This window comes from Lissotriton vulgaris, chromosome 9 (genome assembly GCF_964263255.1).
Source record: "Lissotriton vulgaris chromosome 9, aLisVul1.2, whole genome shotgun sequence".
Lineage (NCBI taxonomy): Eukaryota > Metazoa > Chordata > Amphibia > Caudata > Salamandridae > Lissotriton > Lissotriton vulgaris.
In genome coordinates, this window is record NC_141697.1 from 80,551,874 (window position 1) to 80,571,918 (window position 20,045).

General features: G+C 49.1%; 1 protein-coding gene across 1 annotated transcript in view; it reads left to right on the top strand.

Moving 5' to 3' along the window:
• Nucleotides 1-20,045, top strand: part of LOC147689637 (stAR-related lipid transfer protein 9-like) — a 574,886-nt gene that overhangs the window by 387,531 nt on the left and 167,310 nt on the right. Inside the window, exons 11-15 of the mRNA XM_086937097.1 lie at nucleotides 8,047-8,144; nucleotides 14,488-14,670; nucleotides 15,212-15,309; nucleotides 16,421-16,498; nucleotides 19,299-19,373. Of these exons, the coding sequence (XP_086793223.1) occupies nucleotides 8,047-8,144; nucleotides 14,488-14,670; nucleotides 15,212-15,309; nucleotides 16,421-16,498; nucleotides 19,299-19,373 (532 nt within the window). The remainder of the gene's footprint in view (nucleotides 1-8,046; nucleotides 8,145-14,487; nucleotides 14,671-15,211; nucleotides 15,310-16,420; nucleotides 16,499-19,298; nucleotides 19,374-20,045) is intronic.

The window sequence follows — 20,045 nt, forward strand, 5'->3', positions numbered from 1 at the left end:
CGGTTAAGCCCCCATAGTCTTGCAAGCTCGATGCGCATGCGCATCGACAGGCGAGACCTAAAAAGTGGGGCGGCTGCCACTGAACAACTTGCTGTGTTATGCCTTCTACTAAAGCTAGCTTTTATGCCACAGGGGGTATATTTAAAACTCTAGAGCGTGTCAGGCGTTAACATGGTGATCGAGGTACCCACGCGTGAGCTGCTTGCGGCATCCTTTTTAGACGTACTTGAAAGCAGGGTGTGCAAACACTCTTCAGCCCATCAGTGTGCTAGCGCCTATACAATGCTCTTTGGAGAACCTGTCTTGTGGCACTTAACAAAAGTGTTTTTTTTTACATATCCACTGAAGTGTGTTGTTTATGTTTCTTGGCACGCACACTAACAGTGAACAAGCAGCAATTTACACAAGTGAGTATGTTTGCCCATTCTTCACCATTCTTAAGCCTTCAATTAGCAGTTTGTGATTTTAAGTATACGAGTCTTGCTAAATGTAGTGCTTGTAAAGTTAGTGGTTTAAGTTACATTTATTTCTATCAGTCAGCCTAGTTTTGCTTTCCGAGTGTGTTCACTTTCTGACTCAATAGCAGGTTTGTGTTTTGTTTGGAAGTGTTGTACAGCTGCCTTCAACGACTGAAACCTGAGCCGAAATGCACAATCACCGCAAACTACTGGTTTCTGCACGTGATCAGGTTTGCAGTATGTTCGATTTGGGGGGAAGAAATTAGGGAGGGGGTTTGAGCTCTACAATTTGCATCAAGAACACAAATGCCTTCATTTACCTTCTTAAATACAAAGGAAGCTGCATTAATACCTAATTTTGGGTAGGGTTGTTGTGGGTTTTATCAGTGAAAGGCAGGTGCTGACCAGTTTGTTGTAGATTAAAATGGTTTAAAGGCGGATCTCAGGGGCGTGGCCAAGATGGCGGGCTGAGGAGTCGCTTTCTCCCGGAGCTCCCGACCCAGCCCTAGCCTGGGGCCTTCGGAATCGCCTGTTCTCCCCCCCCCACCCCCCCCCCCCTGCGCCATACCGGACGGGGAGAGCGTGGGAACCTGCCAGGCGGTTTTCAGGCCGGTGATCAGCCTTGAGGAGGTCTGGGAAGCAAAGGCTGGAGCGCGGCGCAGAACGTCGCCGGAGCGGAGGAGGGCGGCGCCTGCATCGGAGTGGAGAGCGGGACTCCGCCCGACGCCCGAAGAAGCCTGTGATAGCGCAGTGGGGACAGTGGTGAAGCGCCTGGGGGCCGCGATGGTGTAAGGGGGCCCAGCACGGTATCGGCTGACTGCCGGGAAGCCCCTCCCCCTAGAGTCGGCCTGCCTGCCCTCCGGAGAACAAGGCTGCGGCCTTGTTCTCCGGAGGTCTGCGGGCCGGAAGGGCGGAGCTCCCATGGACTTGGCCAGCACAGGGGGCCTCAGTGAAGGGATCGGGGGCAACACCGGCCGTAGTGCAGCGCCGGAGGAGTCTCCGCGACGCGGTGCGCATGAGCTTGTACCTGGCCGGAGAGGAGGCCTGTAACTACCCTGGCACCGAGGGCAGTGCGGCAGCTGGTGGAGGTGCGCAGACCCACCGGGACTGCCCTGAGAGTGCGGAGGTGGTCGGCGGACTACTGATAGACGTTGCGCCCTTGAGGGGAGCGCTGGAGCTGAATTGCTGCCCGGGGACCATGGCGAGGACCCACAAGTAAGGAGGCAGAGGGAGGAGGCGATCCTTGCAGTGTGAGGCCTGCGCCACGAGGCCGTTGGTCGGGCATCGGGCCTGGCGCTTGCTCGCTACACCACCGTCCGGACCAAGGAGGGCGGCCCCATAGCCTTGGTGGCCTGGCAGCGGTGCTCCTCAGCGACGGACAGCGAGGTACGATAGCACCAGGAGGCCCACTGAGACGGTTCCCCCAGGAGAGAGGGGTAAGGGGCGGCACCTGTAGACGCTCGGGGCTTGGCTACTGAGAGCAGCTGGTGGAGACCGGACCCGCAGCTATCGAGGGGTCTGGCCTGGGAGTGAGGAGGTCTCACGGGTCCATTGGGCACGAGGGCCTGCACGAACTACATTGACGCCTGGCTCCTCAGCTACCGCAGAGAGGGTGCCTCTGGAAATTGAAGCCTTTGGGGCCCTGGGCGGCCAGCCGCATGGCCGGTGACTGTGGGCGCTTCGGGGGAGCGGACGGACTGAGGCGCGGCGGTCACTGGCACGACCTGAAGAGTAGACGCTGGCGTGGGCCTTCTGGGGTGGCACACCCGGACAGAGAGCGAGCGAATCCCTACGGCCTCATCAAGTGGAGCCACGTGTGGTCGCAGATCGGAGACCTGGTTGACGGCGGAGGCGGTGGGCGGCGGGGCTGCCTGACAGCAGGAATAGCGAACCAGAAAGGTAGTAAGAAGACTGAGCGCACGCTCCCGGAACTGCTTGGTAGGTCCCAGAACAGGGGGGACAGACATCAGCCATCTCCGAATGCAGCGAGTGGCTCACAATCGGCAGGAGGTGGTGAACCACCGGTCACCAGGTCTTTCCTAGAGTCGCTCTTCGGCACGCTGCGCGAGGACTTTCAAACGCTAAAGCAGGAAGTTGCCGGGGAGGTCCATGAAATCCGGAGAGAGGTGGATGGCCTAGGAGAGAGGGTGGCCGCGACAGAATGCTCTACTCAACGGCAGGACGAGGAAATCACGCAGCTACAGCAAGAAGTGATGCGCTTGAGAGACCAACAGATGGACCTCCAGGCCCATAATGAGGATTTGGAAAACCGCTCCCGGCGGAATAACATAAGGGTCCGGGAAATTCCATCAGCGGAAGAGGGATCGGATGTGGTGGGATACCTGCGGGAACTCTTTAGAGACATACTGGGCGAAGCGGCTGATTTCCCAATAAGGATCGACAGGGCTCATAGAGTGGGACCCCGGAGACGTGCTAATGCCCCACCCCCAGATATTTTGGCCTTTCTTCCTGATTTCCCACTGAAAGAACGAATCATGGCAGAGGCCCGGAAAACACCCTCACTGGCCTTCCGAGGGCACCCGGTGGCCCTGTACCAGGACTTGTCTGTGATCACCCTACAAAAACGTAAAGCGTTTAAGATCGCGACGGACTTCCTAAAGCAACACGAAACACCTTACTCATGGGGGCATCCCTTCCGCCTTATTTTTAAGTGGAACGGTGAGGTACATCAGCTGAGGTCCCTGCAGGACACATGTGAGGTGTTGGGGATCACCGCGGAGGAGGAGGAGTCGGCTACACCGCGCAGAAGACGCACCTCGGAAGATGGATGGCGCAGGGTCTCGAGACGTAGAACATTGGCGGCGCCTCAACGCCCCAGCTCGCCCACCATTAGGGCGGAAATGGCGAGCGCCATCCAAGTGGCTACTGGAGACACTATGATGAGTGATGGTGTCGCGCTGACAGCGTGAGATTGCCCCCGGGGGAGAACGACATAGCATTGCAGTTACCGCAGGCCTGGGATTCTTTGGGGCGGGGAGGGAGCGGAGGGTGGAAGGGTGTGGCTGGACGTCCACTTCGATACTTTACCACGGACTTGTCCGCAGGGACATAGCTGGGACAATTCTGCAGAAGGTGTTGGGGGTCTAGGGAGGGGAGGGAGTTGGGGGCAGTTTGGGGTACAGAAGGGGAGCGGGAGGAGGGAGAGTTGGGGAGTTGAGGGACAGGGGGGCTGGGTGTTGGGTGAGGGGTGGGGTGGGTTCAGTCCGTTCAGTGCTCTTGTTGTTTCCGCGAGGACCCAGTGAGGGTTATGTCGCTGCGCAGGCTCACACTCCGACCTCCCCTAATGAGGATTCGCTGCATATGACACTTGGTTCTGACTTCTAATGGCATCCCTTAAGGTTGTGACTCTCAATGTCAAGGGGCTTAACAACCCGGTTAAGAGGAGGGCAGTCCTGTCCTTGTTAGAAAACACTCAGGCTGACATTTGTCTCCTCCAGGAGACTCACTTGCTCACACGAGATTGCCATAGATTACGATCACGCACATTCCCCACGCAGTTTTTCTCCTCGAACACCACCAAAACAGCTGGGGTAGCGATTTTGGTGTCTGCTTCGTTTAGGGGGGAGGTATTACACAAATTCGCAGAACAGAAGGGGAGACTCTTAGCGCACAGGTTTAAACTGGGGACCCTGACGTTTACCATCGGGACGATATACTGTCCAAATGAACAACAAGATAGCTTCATGCGCTCAGCACTAGTAGACATAACAGCATCTCCAGACAGACATATTATTTTGGGTGGCGACTTAAATATGGTGTTTGACTCAGCTATGGACAGGTCGGCCCAACGGTCCCCACAGTCGGGGGAACTATCACAGCTGACAAAGTCCTAATTAGTAGACCTGGATTTTTACGACCTTTGGCGCAGCTTGCACCCTGCAGACCGGGACTACTCTTTCTACTCTCACGCGCATAAGACGTAGGCCAGGCTGGACCACCTATTGGTCACTGGCCCGGTCCGTGCTTTGGCCACGACATCGGAGATGGGGGTCATTTCCTTATCGGATCACGCGCCGGTATCGGGGTCTTTTACTTTGCCAGTTGATCGGGCTCCTCGCGGGGTCTGGCGCATCAGAGACGCTCTCTTACATAGGACAACAGTTGTGCAGCGCGTTACGGAGGCAATCAGGGACTTCCAAACACACAATGACAAGACTGATACATCAGTGGCGACTCAGTGGGCCGCACTTAAGGCGGTAGTTAGAGGGGAATTCATTGCGATCTCCTCGGCAGAGAATAGGGATCAGAGGCAGAAACGGGACGAACTTACGCAAAAGGTCAAGGAGCTTGAAGAAGTGCACCGTCGCACTGGGGCCCCCAGGATCTGGAAGCAGCTGAAGGCGGCGAGGAAACTCCTGTCCTCTTTAGACATGGATAGGGCCTAATGTGCGGCGCTGCGGTTGAAAAACGCTTATTACACGGGGGGGACAGGTGTGGTCGCCTCCTGGCGAGCAAACTCAGGGTGACCCGCGAACACCAGCGGGTGAAGGAGATCGTGGTGGGGAATGGCAGGGTGGTCTCAGACGACGCACAGATAGCAGACACTTTCCGCCGTTTTTATGCCGCCTTGTATACAGGGGAGGACCTGATGGCGCAGGCGACGGAGGACTACCTAGACTCGGTTACCCTCCCATCCCTAGCACCGTCCCAAACGGAAAATCTGGAAAGAGAGATCCGGACGGAGGAGGTTATTACCGCCATTTCTAAGCTGAAACACTGTAAGGCCCCTGGCCCAGATGGTTATACGGCGCTCTTTTACAAGTCGTTTAGTGCAACGCTGGTGCCTATTCTGACGAAACTATTCAACTCCTTCTCCGAACCGGGGGCGATCCCGCCTGATCTTTTACAAGCTACGGTGTCGGTCATTCCCAAACCCGGGAAGGACAGGGCCCAGTGCAGCTCGTACCGTCCGATCTCCCTTTTAAACGTAGACCTAAAACTGTCCACCGGAATTTTGGCGGCCCGCTTGGCGCTCTATTTGCCGGGTCTGGTGGAATCGGATCCGGCCGGCTTTGTGCCTGGGAGGCAGACGGTGGATAACACCAAGAGAGTGGTACATATCTTGGAAAAGGCGTTGCGGGTTCCCGGAGAAAGAATGCTATTGTCGGTTGACGCCGAGAAAGCGTTCGACCGGGTGCACTGGCCTTATTTGGAGCGGGTGCTGGAGAAGATGGGCATCGGCGGGAAATTTCGCTCTTGGGTGTTTAATTGCTACCGGTTCCCATCGGCGGTGATGCGGGTGAACGGCTGCGATTCTCGGAGGTTTAATATTGAGCGAGGCACCAGACAGGGATGCCCGTTGTCCCCACTCCTCTTCGCTCTGTATATGGAGCCTTTTGCCCAGAGAATACGACAGAACTCAGACGCGATCGGCGTGAAAATGGGAGGATATGTACACACGGTCAGCCTCTACGCCGACGATGTGATACTGACCTTAGAGAAACCGAGGCGTGCTTTGCCTGCGTGCTTTGAAGAACTAGAGGCCTTCTCCCGGGTGGCGGGGTTCAAAGTGAACATGGGGAAATCGGAGCCCTAGATCTCTCTCTTGAGCCTGCAACGCGGCGGAGATTACAAGAACTCCTCCCCATGCAGTGGTCATCCAGTCAGGTCCAGTACTTGGGTATTCTGCTGGCGCCCACGCTGCAGGCAACGGTGACAGCTAATTATGCAACTCTGGGTAGAAAGATTAAAGAGGAACTGGGGGGATGGAGTAAAGGCATGATATCCTGGCTTGGGAGAGTGAAGGTGGTTAAGATGACGGTCCTCCCCCAGATCTTATATCTGTTCCGGGCGCTGCCGTTGCAACCACCCACAGGCTGGATCCAGCAGACGCAGTCGGCCTTGTCCCACTTCGTTTGGCAGGGCCGCAGACCTCGGATGAAGAGGGCTCTCTCCATGTTGGCGCCGGAGTCGGGGGGGCTGGGAGTCCCAGACTTGCGCAAATACTTTCAGGCGGCGCAGCTGAGATACCTGGCGGAATGGAGTCGGTGGGAATCGGACAAGCACTGGCTCTTCCAGGACCAGGCGGTGGCGGGCCGTCCCTTGCAGGAAGTGCCCTTCCTGCGCAGATCGCATCGTCCTCCGAACCTCTATGCATCTTTTGTTACGCGGGTCCCACTGAGAGTGTGGGACGCTACCAATCAGAGATATGAGCTCACCACGTTTCCCTCCCCGTTTACACCTATTATGGACAACTCTGACTTCACGCCGGGGACTGCCCCGGGTGCCTTTACACACTGGCGGGAGGCGGGATGCAGGGCTCTCTTCCATCTGTACGGGTCGGACGGGGTCCTCCCTTTTCAAAATCTCAAAGAGGAATATCGGTTATTAGAGACGGATAGGATGCGCTACTGGCAGGTACGACACTGGGCTCTACAGCCACAGGTACGAGACTTGGCTGACAGGAAGCTATTGCCGTACGAGAAATGGTTGGCGACACGCACCTCAGATGCAAAACTAATTACGGATCTTTATAAGATGTTGCAACACCCTCCCACCCACTTTCATAATCCTGGTAGGGAACGCTGGAACAGGGAGCTGGGTAGGACATTGAGCCACAAGAAGTGGGACCAGGTCTCGTATCGTGCACAACACTCCGCTTACCATGTAGGACTGACTGAAACCTTCACCAAAGTATCTACCTATTGGTACTATACCCCGGAACGGTTACATGAGATGAATAGGCATATTGATAAAACCTGTTGGCGGGAGTGTGGACACCTTGGCACTCTGACACATGTTCTATGGGACTGCCCGATACTGCTTCCTTACTGGAAGGAGGTGCTTGATGAGATAGATGCCCATTTTGAGATAGAACTGCCCGCTTCCCGGCATATGTCCTTTTGGGATTACCTAATGGGTTGATGTATCCACTGAAATCACGTAGGGGCAGACAAATTGCCATAGCACCAGGCTCAGCGATTCAAAACATCCTCATACACTGGCGCACTGCCACTGTCCCGTCCATTACAGGTTGGCTGCACAGATTGTGGAATGTCCTGGGTATGGAGAAACTGTCACTTATGATGGCCGGGGAGGTGGACCAATTTGAAGAACTCTGGCAGCCATTCCATGCACTATTAGCCACCGAGTTCAAGTAATTAACCTGTCCGAGATACTTGAGATTATTGAGAATCACACCACCGATTGATTACACTGCCTAGCAGCCATTGAACCTGGGGGAGCGAGAGGGGGGGGGTCGAGGGCGGAGTTATGTACATGTAGCTGAACAGGGCGCTGGACGGGGGGGCTGGGAAGGGAGGGAGGGGCAGGGTGGGGGGAGTTGGGGGGAACAGTTTCTAGGAAATGGGGGGTGTACAGAGAGCCTTTTCTACCTCAGGGTGTTGTGTGATGTTATGCATATGGGTGCGGAGCTCCCACAGCCTCTACTACACTTGCGGGGTGTTTGACACTACTTTAAGAGGGGCTCCCGGGTCTACAGCACGGATGTCATTGCTTGAATGTTTTTTCTATCTGTGTACTCCTTCAATAAAATACTTTAAACCTAAAGGCGGATCTCATTGCCACCCTGTTCATCCATCTTCCATTTGCTCTTCTTGTGTTTCAGCGAACGAGCCTCTCCCAGTTACTGCAAGGACCGGCTGATGGAAGGATCCAACATTAACAAGTCTTTGGTCACCCTTGGCATTGTCATCTCCGCCCTAGGTACATCCCCCTCCTTACTGCCTTTACGCAGATTACCTCTGAGATACACGTGTCAGTCGCACTCCTGCTTTACGCTTGCTTTAAAGAGTCAAGTTTACCACCACACATCGTAGTGCTTAAGAGTGTCAGGGTAAGATGAATGGACCAGTTCATCTATATTCAGTTCATCGATGTTCAACCATATGTAAAGATTAGCAGCAGTATTAAATACGCCATGATGTTCCATTTACGCTGTCCAGCAGGTAGCCTCTAGCCAGGTAAGCCTGTCCAGCAGGTGTCTTGAGACAGGTCGCACACAGTGCGACAAACTGGCCAGCGAGGGTCTCCGAGGCACTAGTACAACCAGAAAATGTGTCATCCAAGCCCCCCATTATATTGGGGGGCAATAATATTTATGAAAAGTGTATTATGGTGTAGTCTTCATTTCACCACGAATGTGCACTGTTTCCAAATCAACATGGTCACACGGAGAAGGGGCAGTGCCGCTCACCTTCTATATGAGTGAAAGGTCTGGGGTTTGCAGGATCTAATTGTTTTCTAATCCTGGTATTAAAGGGTATGTCTCCCATTGTATTACATGTGTTATATCACATGACAACTGTATTGTATCCGCTAGATTGAGCTAACCGCTACCTCGCAAGGTAGGTATAGGTGGCGGTCAGAACAGTAATTGCATACTTGCCTTGAAATTCTGTGTATGGATGGAAGTAAAAATAGCAATTATTTAATTATTTTGCAATTCTGTGTTTAGGTGGAAGTTAGAATAGTATATGTAAACTTATTTCCAAGGTAAATGTAGGTGCAGTTAAGAAAAATAAATATATACTTACCATGTGATGTGATTTTAGGACCGTAATAATGTAAATTTTTCAACCTGTTGCTTTCTGAATAGGACTACTTGTTTGATATAACTCATTTACTTGTGCTAACTACTTCTTTTGACAGCTAGCACGCCCTACTACTAGCTGCCTCTTTGCTGCCTAGTACCATCACTTTGCCTCGCATCCCAATGAACTTCAACCAGAACCGCTAATGGCTGCTTATTTATAAACACAAACAAGGCTGCCTCTGCTGCACATCACCCTTGAGCCTTAATAAGCACACCCCTACATTTGATCTAATCAATCTCTGCTTCCTATTAGGGGCGGGCGAAAAGTCCGCTCCGCTGGCGGAGTTCGCAGAGTTTTGCCCACTCCACTAAATGCTTGGACTGCAGAGTTCCAGCAAAATTCCGGCAACTGTCACATGGCAAAGTTTTTTCTCATCTATGGCTCGCCGCAAGTGAGAATTTGCATCCCCACGCGTGATTTTTGGGCGCTAGAACACCTCCCGACGAGATTTCTCAAAGCAAGCGATTGTGGCAGGTCACTACCATTCGCGTTGAGAAAGCTGTCACTCGAGTAGAAAATCTGCTCAAGCAACAGAAAGAAGCAGCGCCCTCTGGCGCGCCCCGTAGCGCTGTTCGAGCTGTAAACTTCTATAGTGCGGAACAAGCTCTCGCGCTAAAAATGAACAAGTTGCTGAATTCCACCCACTCTCTTAACTCTGTGGAATCTCACTGAGTGTTTATGTAACTAATGAATTCCGGGGAGTGAAACTCCGTGAGTTCTGCTTCCCCTATGTAAGTTTGGATGACACCACGTGCCCAAAATGCTCAGGGGGGCATCATTGCAGGTCTAGTTTCAGCTATCACCCCATGGCTCCCCAACTCTCCCAGTCACCCCTTTCAGGCCTTGAGTGAGGTGGGGTAGAATTACCATGTAGAATTGCCCTCCGCCTGATCATGACGGCCCGGTGATCCTGCATCCAGTTTTCCCGGCTGCGGTGGGACAGGACCTACTTTTATTGGCCAGAAATTCCAGTTGATAAAATCGATGAAGGCTTCGACTCTATCTGCAGCCAGGCCTTGGAACCCAGCAGGGCTCGAGTCGCAAGTGGACGGCGTCCCCCCACTTATTTTACCGGGAGCTCGATAACTGCAGCAAATGGAGCCACACATTCACTCTTTGGCCTCTCTGGGGCAAGATCGGAGCCCATTCAGAACGCTGCTCACCCGCTGGCTTCTCTGATGCAATCGCACCTAAGGGGTGAGCTAGGGGAGGCAATATGTCTGATGGTGCAAGCCACCTTTCATGACGTCACTTCCTGTTGTGACGTCAGCGTCCCCCTACTTCTTTTTTTAGTACTTGTGCCCTGGAACAAAAAAAATATATATTTACATGGAGCATGGGGTATACGTGAGCGGAAGGACAGAGAACGAAGGAGGAATAAAAGAGTCAAGGAAAGGAGCGCGGGGGGGGGGGGTAGTAGTTCGATTGTTCATGTCTGTCCTGTCGGACGTTGTTTTATGTCTCCTCCTTTGCGCCGCTTAATCTTCCTCTACACTCGCCACTGCTGCCCCACACAGAAAACCCCGTACACGTTTACTACCTGCTCCAATTAGGTGCTAAATTTGTGTGTTAAATCCCCCAGAATAGTGAATACCTTGCAGAACACCCCACAGTAATTCTGTGCCAACAAAGTTACTCACCATTCCGATGGGGGTCTAACTCGTAATGACATGAAAGTGGAGAGGTGTGAATCCACGGTAATATCAGCTGCAGATCAATGATTCTTTGTCGATTTTCCCACTGATGGGTATTAATACTATTAAATGGCCACAAGAGGGCAGTATACCATTGCAAATGGAGACCGTGGCCAGAAACTGAAGAACCTTGAATGGCGGTGAGCCACTAAAAATTAGACACGTCATGAGCTGATGCCAGAACTGAGCACACTAATATATTTCATTGAGTGGGAGGGCCCCAAACCTGGGGCCTCATTTATGAGGCCTTGCGTCAGTTTTGCGCTGCGGATGCGTCACTTTTTGTGACGCATCTGCGGCGTAAAACATGCGCCTTGTTGCGCCATATTTAAAAAGTGACGCATCTAGGTAGATGCGTCACTTTTTAAACCCCTGCGCCACATTATACCTGCGTCAGGTGTAATGTATGCAGAGGGGGCGTTCCCCCGCAAAAAGCCTCGTAATAGTGACGCAGTGAAATCTATGAGATTTCACTGCGTCACTTTTAGGATGCGGTTGCGTCAAAATCTTGCGCCTGCCTCACAGCAGGCGTAAGACTGACGCAAGCCCTTTCACATGGGGCTTTCCCCATGTGAAAGGACGCATTGCTGGAGATGCGTCACTTTTGTGACACACTCCAGCGATGCGTCACTTTTGCGCTTACAGATGCGTCAGAAATACTGACGTATCTGTAAGTCCTTGCGACATGATGCGTCATACATTAAATATGACGCATCATTGGTGTCGCAAGGAGTCCGCAGTGAAAAGTGACGCATCGCTGTTTTCACGCAGCGATGCGTCACTTTTCATAAATGAGGCCCCAGGTGTCGTAATAGGGCAAAAAGAGAGCATTAGGCCTCACTGGGGGGGTTAGCAGGACACCAGAACAAGTACAGACGCATGTGATTGCTCTTCAATAATACGCGTCTGACGTCACGTTCGTTTAGTTTACCTGCATTGTTTCCTGTTTTAAAAAAAAAACAAGCAGCATAGCTGCCAAGGTTTCAGATTTCTATGTGTGACATTTTCATAAATTTCAATGCAATTATGAGTGACATTTCCACGACTAGGAGCGACACTTTCTTGCGAGGAAAAAAATCAAGCAATGAAGATGAGGGAAACAAATATATCAGAAACAAGGCCCATTTGAGTAACGAAAAAGCGTTAAAAGACCTTAAAACTGGTCCAAACGAATGTTGTGGCTGACTCAATAATTAAAATGACATTACAAAACATATATCAATCTGAAACCTTGGCAGCTGTGCCACTACAGACCGCGTTTCAATAAGTAGCAGGATACAATACAGCTCACGGTAAAGATCAGAAATGAAAACAAAAGTGGGGCAAGCAGCGAATTAATGCAAGAACCAACAATGAATCAATGCGGGTACACAGAGAAGAAAGGGCAGACGTGGCCTGCACAAAACAGGACATCCAGCAGCCGAAGTCCATGCTCCGTGGACTCAAGAAAACGTCAACAATAGGCATGCTTGCATAACAGTATGTGATTGCTTCTTTTGGAATATTTCATTTAATTATTAAATTGCATCCATTCCTGATTTAAGTGTGCGTTTTTGCTGTGATAAGTTGTGGGATCTTGATGTCAGTATTAGAACAAGAGAGGGCGGCACTGATCATTTTGACAGACTGGTAAGTCTAAAATCGACTTAATAAACAAAAGAGGCACGTGTGGGTGGTAAAGAAGGTGTTTCCCACACACAGTTTTGCACTGCTGCTGTCCGTGCTGCTTCGGTTGTGTGGGGGCGGTCGGGTCCGGAAGTATACTTTACTCCAACCCAGAGTTAGGAAGGTTTACTCGTCATAACAACTTTGCACTGCACTTTCAAAGTGCAGTGGGATTTCAAAAGATAAGTAAGGTAGATTGGGGTAAACGCGGATTCATAGTTTAAAGGGGGCTCAGCGTGCAGGGTGCAAGTTGCCAAAATGCCTGCCAGTCCGGAAGACAAAAAGAAACACTTTGCTTACTCTGTCATGTCAGGACCGACCCCATTCATGGTACAGGTGTGACGATTACCCTGGCACCACAGACAGTCCCGGGCAGCGCCGCGACCGCAGTCTGGATCAGACACTGACTCCTGAGTCCCCGACCGACTAGACTTCAGGCAGCAGCTGAGCAGTAGTCATTATGGTCATGCACCACCACCAGCACAGCCGAATTATTAAGGTCGCATTTTGGGAGCTGCAGCGGCAGGCCCAAAGCCTGCTGGCTGTTTAAGAAGTGAAAATATGCCGCGCAGCCGCGCCCGCCCATGGCGTCTATGGTGATTGGTAAAATGTAATCATGGGACAGACTCGTGTAGTTACCTCCGTGAATGCGCGGTATCAGGTGAAACATTACATTGAAGCCAGCTACAAGCTGAGCCAGCCCCCAAGCTGCTTAAGACCTTTGGCAGTCAGTGGAGACTGGAGGTGCCAAATAGCAGCGCCGCTGCAGAGAGGTGAGGCAAATGCGTGACAATGCATTTCAGTGCGGTGATGCGGATCACCACACTGAAATGCGTTTGTATCACGCCTGATGTGTGATATTTGGCAGGGCTGAAGCAGTGGTGTGGCTTCTCGAGGCTATCATGGTGAAGCCCATTTCAGCTGGTTTACATGAGTACTCGGTGGCCACGTGATAGTTTAAAACACCAGCTCCTCTGTCCAGGGCCTGCATGGGCATTCTGACCCTCACCCAGCATATGCAGTGCCTAGAACCCTCACTGCAGGAACATGCCCTTCTGACGCGCGTTCCTGCAGCTCCCTGTGACTCAGAACTGCTCCATCAGCAGCGTAGACTTCGATTCACCAAAATACTAGGAGTAGTAGATGTGACATCACGCATCCTTTGACACCACAGAACGACATCATGCATCCTTTGAAACTCCCACCCCTCCCCCCGATGACATCACACATCCTTTGACACCTGATGTCACCACAGAGTTGGACCCCTTGTCCCAGCATTTACCCCTCAAGTGTCTCCTGTTTGGTGGTGAGGGGCTCAAGAAATGGCGAGAGGTGGACACTATAAAAAATGAAAAGGGCTCCTACTCCCACAGCACCATCAGTGTCTGGTACTGTCCTCTGTGACCCCTCAGACCAGGGGCAGCAAAGTCAGTTTTAGGAGTAGCAAAGCACAAAATATGGGTAGCGGCCGCCTGGGCCTGCTGAATGGTATCTTCGGTTACAAGTCTGACCTCTGTCATTGCCGGGACCCCCCCCTCAACCTCGGCAGTGGTTCATCCCTCTGACTCTTCCTGTTCATAGGACTGCTGAGAGTCGGATGTAAACTAAATAACCCTTAGTGACTTCTGCATTCTTAGTTCACCGGTCCCTTGGTCAGGCACCCCGTCGTCACCCCCTCCTTGGCCATTAAGTAGTAGCATTGTACTAGGAAGGGCAACAGGACAGTAGTGCAGGCGAGGGATGTGTGCATGTGGCGGAGTCAGGCTTTGGCTACGTACAGTTGTGGCAGAACACCTGCACTCTGGCTTTGTTACTATGGTAACAGTTATTGTCCGCGCTCTACGTCATTACTTATTCCTTGAAGTCTTACACCTACTAGACTAGACTCCACACATTTTAGTATCTAAAAATTTCAGCAATGTTGTCTTGACTTTAGTAAAAAGAAGTGAGTTCCTTAGACTATTGAAAAGGAATGTGGTGCTGAAATGAAGAAACTCATATGTCCTAAGAGCTAATATTTGGGTAGAATTCTGGAGTTCATTGCTAGTAGGAGACAGGCTTCGCTCATGCATCTTCATTGTCTCCCATTTGCAGCTCAAAACTCTCAGATGTTCAGCAGCAACCAGAGCATTAACAGCATCACCAGCGAGGGGGAGGGCTCCAACCACTCTGGCGCGGCTTCCAGGAGGCTGTCGTACATTCCCTACCGCGACTCCATCCTGACCTGGCTGCTCAAGGACAGCCTGGGAGGCAACTCCAAGACCATCATGGTTGCAAGTAAGCTGTGTCCCTTGTCTCTCGTGTGTGTGTGTCTGTCTGTCTGTCTGTTTCATTATGGAAAGTGCAGTGGGACATGAGCTGGTGGTAATTAGTGATTATTAATGGTAGAAACCACTGCCCGTTACAGAAAGAGGAAATACCGCCCTCAAGTAAGATATACTCTGCCTTAGTGCTGCCAGTGATAAAAAACCATTAAGTGCTTACTTAGTTCCTAAATGTTCGGAGATGTGTGTTCTGCTGTCTGTATTTCTGTGGTTTTTTACCTCTACTTATTCTTACCCTCAGCTCTGTTTACTCCCTGCTGTATTTCCTTACCACCGACAGTAAAACAGAATTCCATTACTGCCAGGTTTGTTCTTGCAGTGAAGTCTTACAATTTCCCTATATACCTAACTATCTCTTTTCTCAGATGATTCAGAAATTCTGTATTTGCCTTGTTTTTTCCCCGACAGATTTCACTTTGGGGGAATCTATGGAAAGAAGTCTTTTTTTGTTTTTTCTTAACACTGACTTTGAGATATTTTTTCTGTAATTTTAGCGGTTTCCCCATCAAGTACCAGCTACAACGAAACCATGAGCACTCTGCGCTACGCTTCAAATGCAAAAAACATCATCAACAAGCCACGGGTGAACGAGGTAAGAGACCACCATTCAACGTGTTCACGTGAAATTCTTTTTTTAACAAGAGAAGCAAAAATATATTTATATTAGAATTTTTGTAATCATCCAATAGAGGAAATGAAATATGCAAATAGTTACGTATTTATTATGGAACTAGCTCCCAGTAGGGCACCGCTGGATAGCATTAACATTTTACTTTCCTGTTTGAAGTGATTATTTCGCTTTTTGATTAGGGTGGGTGAAAAATTCCGCTCCGCTAGTGAAGTTGGTGTAGTTTTGGCCATTCTGTGTTACGCATGCAACAGTGAGGTCCGGTCAAATTCCGGTAGAGTAGGCTATGATTCCAGAAAACATTGCCTAATCTTAAAAAATTAAACTTGAACGCATCATTTTCTTTTTTTAAATGCATCTCATTTCCCTTCATGGAAAACGGGCAGCATTACACCATTACCTTATTAAAAAGCAATCACAGGTGGTTGTCTGCTTACCCTAGCAGGCCACCATCCCTGTGATGGCTATCATTCCGAATGGTTTGCAAACTGCGACCTACCTCATTCATATTTTAAGATCTGGACCAAACGTTCGCTATCCATCAGGACCACCCCCACCCTTCTTATTTTTATGCAAATTCTTTTGTCAATCCACTTTACAGAACTACAGCATGACCCAGTTAAGAGTCCACCTGCCCACTGGGAACTCAGACCTCCCTATATTCACTCTCTGTATCTCTACCTTTGACTCTGTAGATCACTCCGTTATCTTTCAGCTAAGTTTATGCCATACAACTACCAGACGCAAAAATACATAAACACCTATGTACAACTACTGCATTACAAATACAACAACACTGCGTCAGCACTACATTATTGCATCCCTATCCTACAGCAATGCTGTACTGCCACAACAAACCACATACCCTACACGATGACAGGAATATGAAGAACAGACCACAACTACATCACTCACTAAAAAAGATTGTTGCACTGGGCACCACCAGTGCTAAAGATGGCCATGCCTGGCACACACAGACCACGTGAGCATGTAATCCGATAAAATAAAGCCTATTTTATTTGTCAAGCCATGTTGGAAGGGTTGATGGCTTAGTATGTAACATCTTGTCTTTCAGGATCCAAATGTAAAACTGATCAGGGAACTGCGACAAGAAATCGACAGGCTGAAAGCGATGCTCATGACCTTTGAAATGGTGCGTAGAGATTTTAATTTTGAAAAACAAAACCATCACATATTATGCTATCTTGAAGTTGTTGTTTTATTCGCTCTCGTGGTTGTTTACTGGTTGAGCTTTGGTTATCTTTTTTTGTGGTTAAACTTACTCATATTTATAAAGCAACGAGGGCTTCAGTGATGCAACTTTTGATATCTGCAGAAATGAATGCGTATATTGATTACTGATTCTATAATTCAACAGAATCAATAAGTTTGTAAAAAGAGTACCACGGAGTGGAGGGTTTCCAGGTGGGACAGAGTTGCAGGGCGCATTGTGTAGGCGGACACTCATTCCATTATATGTGAAGTCTTCGCTGATGAAATCATGAGGCAAGTGACCCGCTGACCGGGGTGGGAGACGATTGGACCGTGACAGAACACCTTTTTAAATCACATTGAGTTTCTTGACCTTGCACCTCATTGGGTGACTTGGAGCCCCTTGGCCAGCGTCACAAAAACGGACTTTTTGTAATCGGCTTAATTTGAATAGGAATTTAAAAGTCGTGCAAGTCTCTGGATCTGAGCCTTTTCCCTGAGACAGTTCACCAACGATTGCCAATCCAGACGTGGTCTAGTAGGTAGAGTGTGGAAGAGCCTCCAGGGAGTACAAAATTCAGTGGCCGACCTGGCCACCAACACAAGGGAGGGAAGGAAGCTTAGCACACCAACTTTTAGAGCATCCTATCCAAAGATCAACTGTTTCGTGTTTTTACTTTCTCCCACCTCACGCAAGAAGGTGAGTCCTCTCTTTCTTCCTGTTATTTTATTTAAATTAAATGCAGGATTCCACAATTTCCTGAAAAAAGATGATTTTTCACACCTGAGACAGATGAAAAGATGAGTCGGGGTTCCAAGTGGAAAGGACATTGAAAAGAAAAAAATAAACATTAAAAACATATAGTCAAAACTTTACTATGCATATAAATCTTCCCCCAAAATCTGCTAACCTTTCTACAATCTTGCTACAGACAGGTTTAGATGTCAGTTACAGAATGTAAATGTCACTGATTATTTGAACATGTCACTGGCACCGCCTGTTCTAACAATGGAAACTTTCTTTATTTTACTCTTTGTGTCTAAGGACTCTGGTTTTACAGACAGAACCCTGTATTCTGAACATAAGACATTTATATAGAACTAGCAGCCCGTCCCGACGTTGTCCGGGTATGAATTGCTGCCGGCCAGTAGTATATTGTTTTGTAGGATTTCGTTTTGATAGCATTTCTTATCTGTGACAGGCCTGTGAAACGCTCCGATTCACAGTGCACTGCTGATGCACTTAAGAGTGCGCGTTCAGTAGTGTGTGAACTCGAGTTTCCCTACTTTATTTTTCCTTGCAATATTATATAGCGCGAACTCGACAACATGGCATGAGCACAATTTACATTACAGAAGAACACATTCATTTGTGGTAGGCACGGGGAGACAAAGCGATTTGCCTGAAATCACAGGATGTTGAGCTGATGCCGAGATTCGAACGTAGCTCCCCAGCTCTAAAGTTCGCAATTCTAGAACTTGTGGCGGGAGGTATTTCTAAAAGTGTATGTCAGTGCTGGCCATCGATGAGAGAGACCTGTGCATTTTTCAAATGGGTGGTGAAAAAATATGAGTATGTTGCTGGAGATGTGGGCCGCCGAGCCACCAATGTACTTACCGGGGGAGGGTAAATACCCATTATTCCGCAACTTTCTTTCTGCATACCATCACTCCGCATACTTTCATCACGAAAGTACCATGACTCCGCAATGCCATTATAACGCATGGCATTACATTTTATATGCTTTTATCACGCAAACATTTACAACGAAATTCGTTGTAAATGCATGAATGGTAAAAGCATGTTTTTTTTAATGTTTGGATAAGGTAAGTATGGGTGTAGGGGTATATGTTTTGGGGTACTGAGGTATATGTTTTGGGGTGTTTGGGTATTTTAAGGGTTCAGATATAGTTTTGGGTTTATGGGGTACAGGGGTAGTTTTAGGGTTCAGGGGTAGGTTTGGGTTTTGGGGTACAGGGGTATTTTAAGGGTTCAGGGCTAGGTTTGGGTTTTGGGGTACAGGGTTATTTTTAGGGTTCAGGACTAGGTTTGTGTTTTGGGGTACAGGGGTATTTTAGGGTTCAGCGATAGGTTTGGGTATTGGGGTACATTGGTATTTTTAGGGTTCAGGGCTAGATTTGGGTTTTGGTGTACATGGGTATTTTTAGCGTTCAGGGGTATGTTTGGGTTTTGAGGTAAAGGGGTATTTATAGGGTTCAGGGCTAGGTTTGGGTTTTGGGGTACAGGGGAATTTTTAGTTTTTAGGGATGGGTTTGGGTTTTGGGGTACAGGGTATATTTATAGGGTTAAGATGGGTTAGTGTTTAAGGGTGTTGGGGTATTTTAAGGAGCAAGGGTGGGTTATGATTATGGGGTGCAGGGGTATTTAAAGGGAGCAGGGTGGGATTAGCACACGATATGAGACATGGCATGAAGGGCGGAACGTACCACACGCCCCCAGCGTTTTTCACGCCCCCAGCACACACCCACAGCACAGCGCAGACACGCCCACAAGGGACTACTTTGCGGGCACGGTTCTTTTACCTTTTAAATGTATATGGTGGGCGTCTGCATAGCCTATGTCCTTCTGCTGCAACTGCCCTTTCCAACGCTGTATTGGGTGTTGTGATGGGTGCTGTGGTTCCTGAGATTACCCGCCTCAAAGGTTTGGGCTCTCTCTTTATTATATTAGTATGGATGAAAAATAACTGTACAGAGCTCTGTCCTCTTTCCTTACACAGAGAAATTCAAGCCCCTCTTTCAGCGACGATCGAGATGGGAACCTGTCAGACTTAGTTCTCCAGAACGAGCAGAAGGTTGGCAAATATCTGTGTTTCTTCATATGTAATTGTCTGTGAAATTCTTCAGGTTTAAACTATCAATAAAACTTTCTTCTGGATGTTTCTGTTTACTAACCTAATATTTATAATACCATTATGTACTGCTTTTTCTGCTTATTTCTAAGCACTTGAATAACAAGTTAGAAACAAATGCCACTATTACCCTGTGTATTAGTACTCAATAACATTAAAGCCCAACATCATGTGGCTTTAAGTTGATATTTTATGTTCTGCAATTTCATAAATGCTGCTGATATTGAAAAAGCTTGTGTTTTTTACCCATCACTGCCTTTTTCCCGCTTGAATTTATGATGACTGTTGCTGCTGAGAATGTCAAGCAGGTCCCCATTGTACAGGTGTTAAAATTCATATAATAAGAGAGGTGCTTTACATCAACTTATGGTAGAAGATATAAGGTTTATCACATGTTAATTCAAAGCTCTTCCAGACATCTGAGAAGGTTTTCCTGTGATGGGACAGATGGAACAATTGTCTTTAGCAGCAAGATTAACCCTTTCCAACAACCATGTTTCAGCAGGCACCACTGTTGGTTACTTTCAGTATCACAGAAGAATTTGTTTTGCAAGCCCAAGATCCATTGTTATTCATAAGTTGTTGAATGCATTTGATATATTATAGACACATACG